This window comes from Rhipicephalus sanguineus, chromosome 7 (genome assembly GCF_013339695.2).
Source record: "Rhipicephalus sanguineus isolate Rsan-2018 chromosome 7, BIME_Rsan_1.4, whole genome shotgun sequence".
Classification (NCBI taxonomy): domain Eukaryota; kingdom Metazoa; phylum Arthropoda; class Arachnida; order Ixodida; family Ixodidae; genus Rhipicephalus; species Rhipicephalus sanguineus.
The window spans coordinates 167380356-167395494 of record NC_051182.1 but is presented as its reverse complement, the minus strand read 5'-3'; the positions used below and the strand labels follow the sequence as shown (position 1 = coordinate 167395494).

General features: G+C 48.0%; 1 protein-coding gene across 1 annotated transcript in view; it reads right to left on the bottom strand.

Annotated features, from left to right (window-relative positions):
- Positions 1–13767, bottom strand: part of LOC119400528 (MICAL-like protein 1) — a 41458-nt gene extending 27691 nt beyond the window's left edge. Inside the window, exons 1-3 of the mRNA XM_049417588.1 lie at positions 13222–13767; positions 6608–6942; positions 5696–5805 (exon numbers count right to left, since the gene is read on the bottom strand). Coding sequence (XP_049273545.1) covers positions 5696–5805; positions 6608–6941 — 444 coding nt within the window. The 5' untranslated portion in view covers position 6942; positions 13222–13767. The remainder of the gene's footprint in view (positions 1–5695; positions 5806–6607; positions 6943–13221) is intronic.
- Positions 13768–15139: the final 1372 nt, after the last annotated feature.

Below are 15139 nucleotides of genomic sequence, written 5' to 3'. Positions count from 1 at the left end.
CACCTAACGTGGTTATGCACTGCCTCCCGAATCGGAGGCATTTGTGGGCCTCTGTGATCGGCCAACCCTCGACTAAGCGACGATGTCGTGTGATGGCGTCATCATGTAACGCCACGCTATGTAACGTCATAACGACGTCACAATAACGTCACAAGTTTTGGCGATCTTAGACGTCATAGTGACGCCATAAGCTAATGTCGTCACTAGATGATTTTTTTGCATCGCTCGTGTCAACACCGACGGTCAATTTAAACGATTGATAGGGCATCTAAGGCTCTTTAAGATGCTCGCAACCTCGAGAAGCTCGCGGTGACGTGACCTGGGCAGAAAACGTCCCGTGTGACGTCATACCACCGCCGTACAATCTGAATGAAAGCCATGAAAGAATTCCTAAATCAATAAGAGAATGGAACAGTTGAACAAGTGACTCTGTAAATGTATCAAATAATGCTTAATAACTATATATATATATATATATATATATATATATATATATATATATATATATATATTTTCCTGTGTTGTGAAATCGCTCCTCAATAACAACTATCTGCGCTGAATGTGAAATTTTTTTGTTTAAACACACTTGTTTTTTTAAATAACATTAGTGTTTTTGTATATCAGTATATATATATATATGCAATATGTTTTTTACTGGTTATGGTTTTGCCTAATTAAAATTTGATTTTATTTGTACTTACAGATATGCCTGCTTTCTATGTCGGCAAGTAGTACTATGCTATTGAAATAAAGGCCACAGCCATCACACCATATACCGCGGGTGATACGACTCAAATACAAGACTTCGAAGGACGCGACCAAGATAAGCGATGACCATCGCGTGGTGCAAGTTCTTTATCGCGAACGGTGCGTTTGCAACCGGCAATAAACCAAGCATTAAAAAGGTAAAAGAAAAAAAGCAAGTCACACGATTACGACCAGCCCCCCTTGGCATGCTGGCGCATTTCAAACGTATTTATCGAATGTGTTTTCGTCCGTTCTCATCAAGGGCGTCCGCAGAACTTCTTGCAGAGGGGTGCATACGCATGGGGGGGGGGGGGGGGCATCCAGCACAGGCAGCCTTTCCTTCACTGCCGTAACATGACCGGCAAGATTAGTCAATAGTGCGTAACGTGAAAAGTTGGCTGGCAACCCTGAAAGCCGTTTCACGCGGACATGCGGAACCTGAGTGTACTAATCAAGCTGTGTAGCTTATTGCTACCGCGTAGAAAATGTTATCCAAAATTCCATGGAGCGGGGGGGGGGGGGCAGCCGCGCCCTCATTCGGTCGCCCGTGGTTCTCATACGGCAACAACTGTTCTGTCCACTTCTCTCGTGGATCTTCTGTTCATGCTACTCACTTGACTTACTGCTGCCTATTTTGCTCGTCTTCTGTTGCCCTTCCGCATCAACTCAAGGTCGGCAGCCATGACGCGGGAAGGGCTCTCCCGTGTTGTTTGTCTTTCACGCCTGTCAATTCCGACTGTGACGTTTTCAGGGCTCTCGTCCAGCGTTGTTTTTCGCGCTTCGGTGCAACACTGGCCGTGTTATATGCTTCGTGGCGCCTTCGTATAGATTCTCCTCTTCTTACAATATTATTTCCTACTCCCCGTAGGCGAAGACTACAAGGATGTGGGGTGAAGGGGGGGGGGGGGGAGGCTGGAGAACTCGACGCCCCCCCCCCCCCTGGTAATTTTTAAATTGGGCCTACTTCCCCAGCACATTAAACACTCTGCGCATATGGCACTTTCGTTTTCTGTCCGTAGTAGAAGTAAGGTAATAGGTCATTGTACTAGCGAAATAGGAGTACCATGACCTATTATTCTGGACAAGCCCGTAGCCAGGAATTTTTTTCGCGGGGCGACCCACTTGTTGAAAGCCTTCACTATTTTAGAAAAACGCCTATTTTCATTGTTTATTTTCGGTAAAACACCATGTATCAAAAATCCCCCCCCCCCATCCCCTGGCTACGGGCCTGATTCTGGATACCAACTAGCCCAACTTTCCGCCTTAACTTTCTCAATTAAGGTAGCCAAATTGGGATCTCCTTTGGTTAAAGTCCTGGTCTTTCTTTTCTCTTTCTCGGTGTTCCTCTTTATTCGTTGGTACGTTGCACCCACCTACGATATGTTCGTGCATTGGGATTGCAGACAGATCTTCTTAGAAGGTGAAAGAAAACCACACTGACCGACGAGGAACATTTTTGTTGGGTAAAACAGTGTATAGGAGATTTGATTTTCACCAGCTAGTAGAACACGAGACTCTTCTCGCTGCAATCGGCGTTGCACCAATCATCACTGGATCACTCGGCGACTCCGCTGTGTTTGCGAACCATTTCTCGAGGTGCGTTTGTAGCAGGAGGGGGGGGGGAGGAGATCATCACCCATTACGTATGTTTCTGCGTGTGTTTGTATGTGTGCGTGTAAATAGACTCATGCAAAACTGAAAAATCTGAGAAATTCCGGAAGGGGAGGGGTGGTTCGAACCACCCCCCTCCCAACCCTACTTTCCTACTCCTCGTAGGCACACCGGCTGGAACCCCCCCCCCCCTGCTTCCTCTAGCTACGCCAATGTATCTGTGGACGCGCTTGACAAGCTAGGACACAGTGAGGTATACATAAACCACAAACGAACGCCTTTTGGCCTTGTTGTCACTCGCTAACGAACCTTCTTTGTTAGACTTTCGTTTGTGGTTTTCTGTGTTCCTCACTATGTCTTTGATTTTCAAGCGCGTCCAAAAACATAGTATGCTATTCCAACTAACCCAAGAGACAGCACTCCTACGCCAATGGTTTGTAGCTTTGTAATTTGCATACGCGCCTAATCATTTCTTCATTTTGTCTTGTGCGAGAAGTTCCAACCATATGAAGCAAAAGGAAAGCGGCTATGTTATCGAAATCCTTTCAGTCACGAATAGTGATGCACTGTCAAACACTTTTAATTTTCTTCCGAGGTGTGATTCTGACTGTTCAGAAATAAATGCCGAATATGTTAGGGAGGTCCTTCCTGCGTCTTGTTGCTATTGCAATGTAGTTAAACTTTAGCATTTGGCGCAACCTTCAATGTCCCATTTTATTTTATTTTTTTATTAAAAAAGCATTTTCACGGCGCACGCATTTGCGCATGCGTACGCGACTTGTTATTCACAAGTTCTGTCCAATGGAAAGCAAGCAGAGAAATCACGAACATTGCTGTGTAGTTACAATTGAGTGACTAAACACAAGAGTTCTTAGGTGGGATAGCTGGTTCATGAACATTGTAGCAGAAGACGAGATCTCAACACAGGAAACAATTAGCTACCTAGAGCCTAATTTGTGATCAGCAGCTTGTCACATGCTTTTGTTCTCACTTTACTGCTCCTGGTTGCCTTGGCCTTGTTGTCACTTGCTTACAAACTGTTAGACTTTAGTTCTTGGCTTTCGGTGATTTTTGAATGTCCGGCTTTTGCCGTTTTAATCAGTTTTGTACCGTCCGCCAAATCATGGTCCTTTGTCTTTTTTTTTTTTTTTTGCTCGTGTTTATCATTCCACGAAATCTGCTTTTGCCTGCACCATGCAAACCATTATCGAAAATGATAGTTATGCCGGCCGTCCGAGCCACTCGATAGCCTTGATGCCACCTTTTTTCGCTTTTTCGTTTGTCATTGTTCGCCTGCCTGTATATTCCCCGCCTTTGCAATAACGAAACCAGTTAAATACTCGGTGCTTTGTCCTTGTGCTCATCGTCCCGTTTTCTGAGCTGTTCTGCAACAATGTACATACTCACCATAGCAGGGGCGTAGCGAGAAATATTTCTTGTGCGGGGGGGGGGGGGGTCTGGGAGGGGTTCGACCCCTCTTTATGTTCGTGCATGTGTTCGTATATGCGCACGTAAATATACAAATATCAAATGTAAAAACGTCGAAGCTAGAGGGGCGCTGTTTGAACACTTCCTATTTTATTGATATGAACCAGTTAACTTCCCCTACGATCTCACCCGCAGCGGTGATTTAGTGGCTATGGTGCTCGGATGCTGACCCGAAGGTCGCGGGATCGAATCCCCACCGCGGCGGCAGCATTTCGATGGTGGCAGAATGCTAGAGACCCGTGTGATTTAAGTGATTTAGGTGCACGTTGAAGAACCCTCAGGTGGTCGAAATTTCCGGCGCCCTCCACTACGGCGTCCCTTGTAATCATATCGTGGTTTTGGTACGTAAAACCCCAACGATTGTGTTATCCCCTATGATCTCATTGGCTTCGCATGTGTTTCTCAATCAGAATCGTGCTCCTCACATGCGACGTACGTGTGTGACTTTCGGCATATTTTTCACCAGTCCGGACTCACTTGAATCGGCAGCTGTTGACACTGGCCTTCTCCAAGTTCTTCTTGAGATCTGGTCTAGTCACCAATTTCCCCGGATTAAGTGGGACGAAAGCCGTCTGTGTATAATGAGATGCACGCACCATGGAAGCCTGTCGACATGCCATTTTAATGTATCTTGTATTCCGTGTTTTTCTTTATTTGAAGAATGCATAAGTAACATTGCATTTCGTTCAACAACAAAAAAAAAATGCTTCCAGCGTTTTTCTTGAGCTGGTGTTCCAACGACTTCGTAGCTTGGTGTTTTCTCAGAGTATCTTACAGTTGCCGTTAGTCCCACGCGAGCGATTCGGAAGTCCTCCAAGCTTCGTGCTGCCGTAGCACCAACTCGAAGCCCGCTTGTATACTTTGGGATAAACCGGTGGGTGCCCGGCCGGCACTCTGGATCGAACCCGGTACCTCCCTCATTGGAAGCTGACGCCCTACAGTTTCGCCACCACTGCGGTTATCTTACAGTCGCGCTTTCCCAAACGTGGCCATGAGTCAGCGTTTCCATAGCTTTGATTTATAGGTTGATTTATTCTTTGTCGTATCCATCTTTTTCCCACTTGTATGGTCATATCATGTCTCAGTGTGGAAAACCCGCGACCAATACGAACACAATTCAAAAGGATGGAAAGTTGGGCAAGAAATGTTCAACACGTTTGACGCCTTTATGTGCATCGAAGTACGTGTTATGTAATTGTGTTGGGCGGAACATTTGTTTATGCTTTCATGTACGTCACAGAAGACAGCCGTTTTGTGTAGAATGCGTAGGGAACAATGCAATCGACTGGGAAATGCGTGCCTCTCGCACTGCGGCTCGTTATATCTTGCAGGAAGTCTTGATGCATTACCAAAGGTGCAGTAGGGTTTCGCTTTCAAGTATTACATATAGAGTAACAAACTGCCGAACTGGGTACAAGAAGCTGCAATATACCGACGGGAGAATGGCAGTGGTCCATCTGCAAGAGAGGAGTCGCTTACCGCCATTCCAGTGTTCCCCGTTTCCTCCGCAGCCGCCCCGTTATAAGCACCACAACGAAACGATGTGAGCTGGCATGGATGACAAACAGCCGTTTTTATTACTGCCTTTGCACTGTACACAAAGAACACTTGAGCAAACAGTCTTGTTCGTGAAAAACGGCGTGACAAGAAGGGCACACAAACAAAACACGTAGTAACACGACGACAGTGTAGTGACTGGAAAGCTTTGGTACCATTGCGGCGGCCCTCGCGGGAAAAAGCCCTGCTCCGGGTGGGGTTGGTGGTGGATATAAGGAGATCACGACGATGTTCCGACGGGCCTACTAACCCTAAAACGCGCAGCGAGGGACCGTCGTCCAGCGGGGCGTCATACCTTGGTCGGGGGCCCGATGCTCAGCGGCGGAGGAGGAGACGAGGACGACGAGGCGGGCCTCTTGAGCGCTGACGCGGCAGTCGCCGCTCTCCGTCGGGAGCCGATGCCTGCGCACAAAAAGTGTACGAGACGGTCGTGTAGCCGCCATTTCGCCTACTTATACCTAAACAGAATCTATTTCTCAATGCGGTGGCAGCCCCTCAGCGCCATTGCAATCGACAGTTCCTTAACTCTAGAGTATTTCAACCATTCATTAACGAGCAAGTCTGAGCGCATGCTCCTGGCCAAGGCGCACTGTAAACCATTTTGCACCTTTAAAGCGATTTCAAGCAACCAAAACACCTTTTTTTCCTAACCATATAGCTTGCTAAAATGGGGGTGTATTGCTCTGCCTTCCCGAATGGCCTTTTCGTTTGTGCAAGGGTTAATGCTTTACCTAATACACATTTTAGGAGCTACCGGTGTTACGGGTTATCAAAACACCTGTGGCCCATATGACAGGCGTGCCAGCTAATAATTGCAGCTCGCTTGTTAAAAATGCGTTGATTAGTACGCGTGTTTAGAATAACAGATCTGTCTGTTTTAGGGCCATCTACAAGTCCACCATAAATTGACGCACATTACGTGAATGTTTATTTTTCAATTATGCAGAAGAGGAATATCCCTACCGGCACCGAATGGCTATATATGCAGATGGTCGCTGTATGTATGTGTAGCGCAGGCGCTCTGTCCACGTGGTGTTTTACCGTGGAGTGGTTGTGCGTAGGCTGGATGCGTATGTGCGATATTCTATGGCTCGATTTTGACGCGATTAGATTTTCCCTCACTGGTAGCCTTTGTTTCTGTTTTTCTAATTACATGTAAACGGTGGAACGCGACAGCGCCACAACAGCGGCGACGGCGACTCACTGCCTTCGAAGTACTGGTAGAACTGTGACACGTAGGTGGCCACGCTGAGCCGGTCCGGTTCCCGGTGCGCCAGCATGTCCTCGGCGTCCAGCAGGGCCGGGATGCCCAGTTGGGACTCGGCCACGCTGAAGGCCAATCGGTTGTTGGCCAGAACGTCGCCCTTGCGCAGAGACTCGAACTCGATCAGGTCCGGCCGGAAGTGGTGGATGAGCGCGCAGAAGGCGAGCCCGTCTCGCCACGACGAGCTCATGTCGACCACGTTGACGTCGCGGTAGCCCTCGGTCACCCGACGGCACCACAGCTCGAGCGCCTTCAGGCCACGACGCTCGCCCATGCTGCAGAAAAACCGCCACCCACGACAGTGTAGCTTCTCGACAGCCCAGCCACAATAGAGAGTTTTAGTGCCGGGACCCCAAAGCGCCTCGAGTTCATTTGTACTCTACTTGGGGGCGACTGGCGAACTGAAGAGGGCGGGGAGAGTGCAACAGAACGCAAGAGGTCGGGGACCCAACGACTATAGGGGTCCCAGGCAGAGTTTTAGTGCGAAGTCAAGCGCACGCACAAATAATTCAATAAAGCGAACTTTTGTTGCGCCCCGGGTTTTCGCGTGTCTGCACGGGCGCTATCTCGCACAGACAAGCGGACCGATCCGCGGTTAGCGCGGGTCACGTGATGAAAACGTTGTTTTTACGTAGTATAGAAGCCGCCGGACCCACAAACCAGCAAAACACGACATGAATTTCAATACGTGTTGGTCCAGTCGATTCGCATTGCTTACTACTGGAAGTGCAGTATGAAAACTAAGGAAAGAAGTGTTAATTTCAAGGGATCGTTTTCTTTGTTTTACACAATATTAATGAGAACTAACAGACAATAATGCCAAGGAAAGTATAGGGGATGTTTTTAGTAATAAATGTAAGGTAGTTGTGAAGAAAGAAAAGTGGACGAAAAGATAGCTTGCCGCGGGCAGGGACCGAACCTGCGACCTTCGAATAACGCGTCCGATGCTCTACCAACTGAGCTACCGCGGCGGCCATCCCCCCGTCCACTTTATAGGGTATATGTGTGCATTTAAACGTGGGAGCGTCAGTCAGCGCCGCCAGTAGCCATGACGGCGAGTGTGGAACACTCTTTTTCTGCCTTGTTGGCGTCACGTAGCACGTGAACTTATTACGAGCTGGCAGCTGACCAATAATCCCTCGCATACTACCTGAAAGCATCAAGTCTGCCAGAACGAGACCCTCGCTATGAATGAAGGAAAGAAGTGTTAATTTCAAGGGCTCGTTTTCTTTGTTTTACACAATATTAATGAGAACTAACAGAATCACAACTACCTTACATTTATTACTAAAAACATCCCCTATACTTTCCTTGGCATTATTGTCTGTTAGTTCTCATTAATAGTATGAAAACTAAGGCACACATAGTTTCTCCGCTCTTTCCTGTATTTTTCTGCTTCCTTCATTAAGTGCTTGCGCAGTACGTTACCCATTCAATGATATGAATCAAAGGTGTCAAATTCTCAGACCCATGGCAATATGTGAATGGAATGAACATTTTCCGGTTTTTTTTTTTTTTTTCAACGAATATGTTGTTGTTGTTCTTTCAGAAGTAACAGGCCCGCGCTGCTAAGTGCGTGGGGAGGGGGGTGTATGCAGAGAACATCCGTGTGTTTATATTTAGGTCCACTCTAAAGAAACCCCTGTGATCGAAGTCAATTCGGAGTCCCCCACCACAACGTGACTCATAATCATACCATCGTTTCGGCACGTAAGAACCCAGAAGACACTATTAATCAGAACCGACCATAGTGAAGATGAGCAGCGCGACGCAAGTACAGAAACGTAAACCTACTCGTCCACATCGCCATTCCCATTTAGAACAGACCGATCCCACGAAAGTTCGAAATGATGCCTTACGGCGGACACCGTGTAAAGCCAGTCTTCTGCCCTCTGGTGCGTATATAGTGGTGTATAAATTACGCCACGCCGATAATACCTTGACGCTTTATAAGCTGCGCAAGTGTGTCATTACCTGTACGCTCACTTGTTCTTTTTTTAATAGCCGCCAAGATTCACCCACATCTGTTAAGATGGGAGCTGTATAGAGTAGTAGCCCTGTGAAGCCTACATACCAACCCGGCCTGCGGCGAACGAGGGCGCCTCTATTGTACGGCATCAGACATATATACAGAGAACGTCGCAAAGTCTCGTTCGACGGGTTTTCGAGTGTGATGACTCAAATTGTATAGAAGCAGCTACTGCGGCAGCCCGGACAAGTGAACGGGTTATAACAGGCCTGCAGACATTTTTTTTTTTTTCCTGGAGCCTATAGAAGTGACAAAAGAAAAAGGGATCCGAAGAGAGAATTCGCTCGTCTGAAAAAGCCAGCGCGCAGAGGACGCGTAAATTACATGGACGCGCCAGAAAAAATTGCGTTCACTCATTGCCGTAACGTCAAGCGGTGTTTTTCGCGTTTAAAAGTAGTTAATTTTGTTACACAGGTGTATTTTTGTGGCACTGGTTTTAGGCTGAGAACCTGAAGGTCGAGAAAACTCTATAAATAGACTACATATATACTCATTAAAAGTACCAGCCAATGGCATTTTAGAGAGAAAAACATTTTCCTGAAATAGCCTAGAATTCGCATTTACACAGCAAAAACACCCAAGCTAGCACTGCCTTCTTACAGGTGTGGAGGGCAAATGCGTCGTGATTTTGTGGGCGGTGCTTGTACTGAATTCTTACACTCTAAGGAAACAAAGATTACCTCTTACTTATTTTGGTAGTCTTCCGTGGCATGCTACCCATGCGACTCTTTTTAATTATACTCATTAACTCCCTTTCGGGGGGTAAGTATACTCTCTTCGAAGAGTCGTGGGAGGCACGTGATCTCCAAGTACGCGGTGAGTCAGCACTCACCAAAAATAGCGACAGGTAATTTTTTCTTCTTCGAGTGTAGGTTGTCACAGCACGGTTTTCGAGACGTAACCTCGCAAGAACCGACCAGTTCCGTAAGTGTTGCCGGGCGCTGAAGCACGTAACTTCCTAAGCCGTAATTATCGATGGCGTCGATGGATCTCGGTAAAGCGTGTGTGGAGGCCACGGAGGCACTTCCGCAACGTTTGGACGCTCTTCGCTTAAAAATATCTGTGACGACTCGAGTGGCCAAAAGAAAACTTGGCAGGTAACATTCGCGAAAGGCATCTTTTGGCAGACAAGGAAAGGAACGCCAAGCGTTGGCGGACAGGACAATCACACACACACACACACCAGCAATTATTCAAACGCTCTTCGCGGGCTTTGAGGATGTCTCCTTCGAACGGAAGGACAGCCAATTAAATAAGGACGCTGTCGTCGCCCGTGGAAGCCAAGGGCAGCAATTCTAGAAAACTCGCAATCGTAAACAAATAGGACTTTGTTGGAGAAAGTTCAAGGTCGCAAGTGTATCTGTGGGTCGCTACCAGGACCTTTAAAAAATAAGCACGGTTTCAGCGCTGAACAAAATTTCCAGCAGTAAGGTAGAAGTGTAATAGTAATAATTATTGCCAAAACCACAATATGATTAAGAGGGACGGCGTAGCGGAGAGCTCCGGAAATTTCGGCCACCTGGGGTTCTTTAACGCGCACCTAAAACTAAGTAGACGGGCTTAAGCATTTTCGCCGCCATAGAAAGTGCGGCCGCCGCAGACGCGATTCGATCCTGTGACCTTCGGGTCAGCAGTCGAGCACCAAAACTTGGGGCCAGTTGGAATCGAGGCTGGTTTTCCAAGTATGAAATGTTCTAGCCTCGCCGCTTTGAGGCCATACATTTCTGTCTGACAATTTACACGTGGATATATATAAAATCAACCATTGAGATACTTATCAGTAAAAAGTCGCCGTGGTGCTACCGTAGTTACGGTGTTCGGCCATGGACCGACATGAAAGACGCGGGTTCGATCGCCGTCCGCGGTGGTTACGAATTTCGAAGTAGGTGAAATGCTAGAAGCCCACGTACTAGATTTAGCTGCACGTTAAGGAATACAAGGCGGTAGAAATTTCCGCAGTTAGCGCGTATCTTTAAAATAAAGTTAAAAATATGTGGAAAGTCAAGATTCACCAGAAAGAAAAACGGGTGCTCTTTTCTTTCTTTCTTTTTTTTTTTTTTTTTTGCCCGAGAGCGAAGTGTTTAAAGGCTCACCGCACCCGACGTATTGCATAAAAACTTCAGAAAAACCATCGCTTCATTTATAAACATCATCAGGTGTCATTTTAGACACACCTGCTCCAATGAAACACATTGAAGAAACCTTGAAAGATTCGTGAACATGGGAGGTCGCTGGATACTTCGATAATACTAGCGAACACGCACAAAAACTGCACAGAAAGACAGAGAACAACCGCTAGTTCTGTGTATAGTCTAGTTCTACGTAGTGTTTGCGCATGTTCGCTGGCATTATCAAAGCATTCAGCCAATACCAACTAGCCCAGCTAAATACATTAACGAGTTCGCTGGAACCAAGGTTTCAGCATGCGGACTTCTCTTCCAGCGACACCTCGCGTTCACGAATTTCTCGTCTCTTCAAGTTTCCATATTGCCCTGAACTTCTGCCTTTTTGGATATAAGAAACGCTGAAGTCCCACTGGCGCGTGTATACCTATACGAAGCGCTTTTCCTTAAACGTGAACGACCTAGTACGAATCATTAGCAGCCCTCGAATAAACGAACCCGAAGCGGACAGGGGTGCGACGAACGAGTTTTGGAGCACCGCCGTTGGTTTCTTACTTCGCTCGTACCACCACCATGCAGTCGCTCTGAAAATTTCGCGAGGCACGAAAGCTGACCCAGAAATTTCGGCTGTTCGCGTCGGCCACACAAAAGGCGCGTGGGCACATTCTCGAGGCCCACGCAGCCGCGCATGCGTCTCGTCTTCACCGAGGATCGGGACATAAATGACGATAGGCTCAATAACGTGATCGCCCACGTCTACGATGTTCAAAAAAGGGCACGCACGCCAAACCGCAATTTCACGTATCGCAGTCGCCGAGGAGGCGAGATGCATTTTGCAGGAAAGTGAACGCGTAGTAGCAAAGTTGTCGGGGTTTTACGTCCCAAAACCACGATACGATTATGAGGGACGCTGCAGTCGAGGACACCGGAAATTTTGTCCATAAGGTGTTCTTTAGCGTGCACCTAAATCGAACGGGCCTCGAGCATTTCGCATCCATCGAAATGCGGCCGCCGCGACCGGGATTCGATCCCGCGACCTTCGGGTCAGCAACGTAGTAGTAAAGAAAACATGGTAAGGTTCATGTTAAAAGACTGGGCGTGCAAACGCGGACACGAGGGAAGTCAGGGCAACAGAAACGCCGACGAACAACGAAAAAGCGCACAGCGGCGGAAAAGGAAGTAGACACAAAAACTTGTCTGCGCATGCCCAGGCAAGAGGTGACACCTATCAATCCGGGTTCTAACATGAATACCTGCCAACTAGCTCAGCTCTATGTGATTTTAACGGCAAGGTTATTTGCGCACAGCTTAAGAACGAAGAACAGGAATAAACAGACAAGCGCAAACTTTAAACTGAACTGCTACCAACTAGCCCAAACCAGTCAACCCTTCTAAGTAAACAAAACTTTCTGCATATACAAATTGCGAAAAAAGACATTTTTCTTCAAAATTGGGTATACAGCAGAAGCACATATAGCAGAAACTGCACGTCAGGGCTGGAGTGCGCAGCGCGAGGACCCGGGTTCGACTCCTGACCACGGCGGTCGCACATCGATGGGGGGCGATATGCAATGACACCCGTGTACTTAGATTTAAGTGCACGTTGAGGAACCCCATGTGGTCAAAATCACTAGGAGTCCCTCGCTACAGCATGCCTCATTAATGATACCGTGGTTTTGGCACGCGAACCCACAGAAATTATTATTATTAGAACTGAACACAAACAGTACCTTGCACCAAGTCACTACATAAGAAGAAGGCTGTTCGCAGAGCTCATATAGTACATACACACTTTTCTAGGAATTGTCAAAGAAGGAGCCAACGTTCCCGCTAAAGAAAGCAGTTGCCGTCTTGGAGAAGACAGGTACGTTGTCGAAACGTACAGGCTCCGACGGAATTCACGGTTTAAATCTTCCCACCCATTACAAAGGACTCAGCCACAATTCTTCATCGTCATCAACCACAGCTTCAACGATGTGCACATAATGCCTCATAGATATGTAACGGGTACCTCGCTTCTGAATAATGAATAATGGCATAGTGACTACTTCACTACTTCGCAAAATTATGACGATTTAAGGCGTTGTGGGCAACTGTACTTGTAGCAGTCGCCCCAAGAGAGTTTAAAACGGCCGCTCCTTTAGCTTTCGCTATGACTGTGCTGCGTGTTCCGCGCAGGCCTGGGTGTTTTTGCAGGACAGCACGCAATTAGCCCTTCATGATTTAACTTTAAGCGACACCCAGTATAACCTACACCTGTTAACACCGAAAGAAAACTCTCACGGGGCGACAAACCCTCGAAAATACCTCAGGAAAAGTGCGCCACTAACTACAACGCTAACTACAACACTAACACACAAGGCACGACTATAAAAGTGAAGAAAAAAAAACTGCGAACGCACACGCAGTTTAGGCAGCCTCGACGACGAAGACGATGACTCCGCCCACCACCATCGCTGACTGACGTCAAAATAAAAAAAAAAGAAAACGGTTGCTCCCAGAAAAAGGGGGTCCACCGGGCAGGACGGGTCGTTAGCCGCCAACCGGGTCCGCTGACACCAATGCTCTCCGGAGTCCAGCGAGAGTGCGACAAGTGACCGTTATAATCGGGCGCGCACAGATAACCGCTTCTTCGTCGGAGAAGGCGTGGTCGGCTTCTCAAACGAGCGTCCAAACAAACTACCCAATGACACGCTGGATGGCGATTTACAGTTCCTCCGTTGTTCAGTGGACCGAGTATCAGGTAACACGCGTTTACACCGATGAAAACACGTTGTTCTTAGAACGGAGAGAGCTAATGCGTCACGCACAGCTTTATCGGATAGCGGCTGCGCTCAGATAACGCTGACTCGATAAGAACTGCGAGTTGCACGCGCCACACAAGCTCGCGGTACACAAGCGCACGACGCCCAAAACATGGCCTCTTTGGGGGCGCGAGCGAGACTTCAGCGCGAAACGTCAACAGCGTGCGTAGCGCCACCATCGGGCAGCCCGCGAAACCAGGCGGTTCGCGTCGACGCAACAGCTACTACTCACCCACCTGCCAGCCAGGCTGCTGCGACGCGAGGATCCCGCACGGAGACTCGCTCCGAATGGGCCCGTAGTAGTCACGCAAAAGGAAAACGGGCGCGCGAAAAAAACCAGGTCACGGCGGCGGCCGCTTGGCTTGCCTCGCCACAGCAGCAGCCGCGTCACGTAGCGGGTGAAAACGGCTGCCGCCGCCAGGTGGCGTTGGCAGTGGCGTAAAACAGCTGACGGTGGTGGCCTAATCGGAGGAGACTAGAAATGAAACCCAAATAAAAGAAGCGCCCGTATACAGGGAGCCCTGCGACGTGGTGCGTTGCTATCTGGCGAGATTGGTGGTGGTAGTAGTACTAGTAGTAAGCAGTAGTACGTGCTTGAAGGATGTGTGAGGCAGGCACGAATTTTAACTGGCGTTAGGAAGGAGACGGAACAGGTGGTGCTATCACTTTAATAAAACACAATAAGAAAGAAGCGCCCCTACAGGGAGCCCTGCGACGTGGTGCGTTGCTATCTGGCGAGATTGGTGGTCGTGGCAGTAGTAGTAAGCAATAGTACGTGCTTCAAAGATATACGAGTGGCACGTATTTCAACTGGAATGAAGAAAGGAAACGGAACAGGTGAAGCTCGCTTTAAAGGGCCCCAAACCATTCCATGTTCAAAGACGAGAGAGTGGTTTCTTGTCTTCACTACACTTCTCACAGGCGATATACCTCTTCCTCACCACTTATTTCTTCATAAAACACGTGGACGATGTAGGCATTAAGCGTTGAGCCTGTCTGGATATCGCGCTTTTCAACCACACGCCGTTATCTCCTCTGCGCAGTCGAAAACGCACGAAACGAAGTGAAATCAGTCGATCGCGCACGATAGTCATGCGAGGCGAGGCAGATCGGGCGTGCGAACGCATGGCAACGCCGGGTAGGAGACAATTCGCGACTGATATGCCTCGTATATGGACTTAATCGAGAGCTTACTTCCTCATGACGTCACGTAAACAGACTGCTGGCGTCCCGAATTATGCCGAAAAGACGGGAAACCCCAGGACAGAATAAATATTTGTATTTTCAGAGGTTGTTTAGGGGCCCTTTAAAAAGAAATTTTACTGAATCTGTCACGTCGTTATCTGCCCGAGGCACTATCTCACAACGGTTCGTGCGAATCGCTAGCTCGCCCCTCGAGTTATTGGCCCGAAACGCCGTTTCGCTGACGCAAGCGCAATTCAGGCCAATCGCGCAAGGGCAAGCGAACGGGTTCGTTTTCCGAACCGTTATAGGACAAGAAGAGCAGAAATAGGGG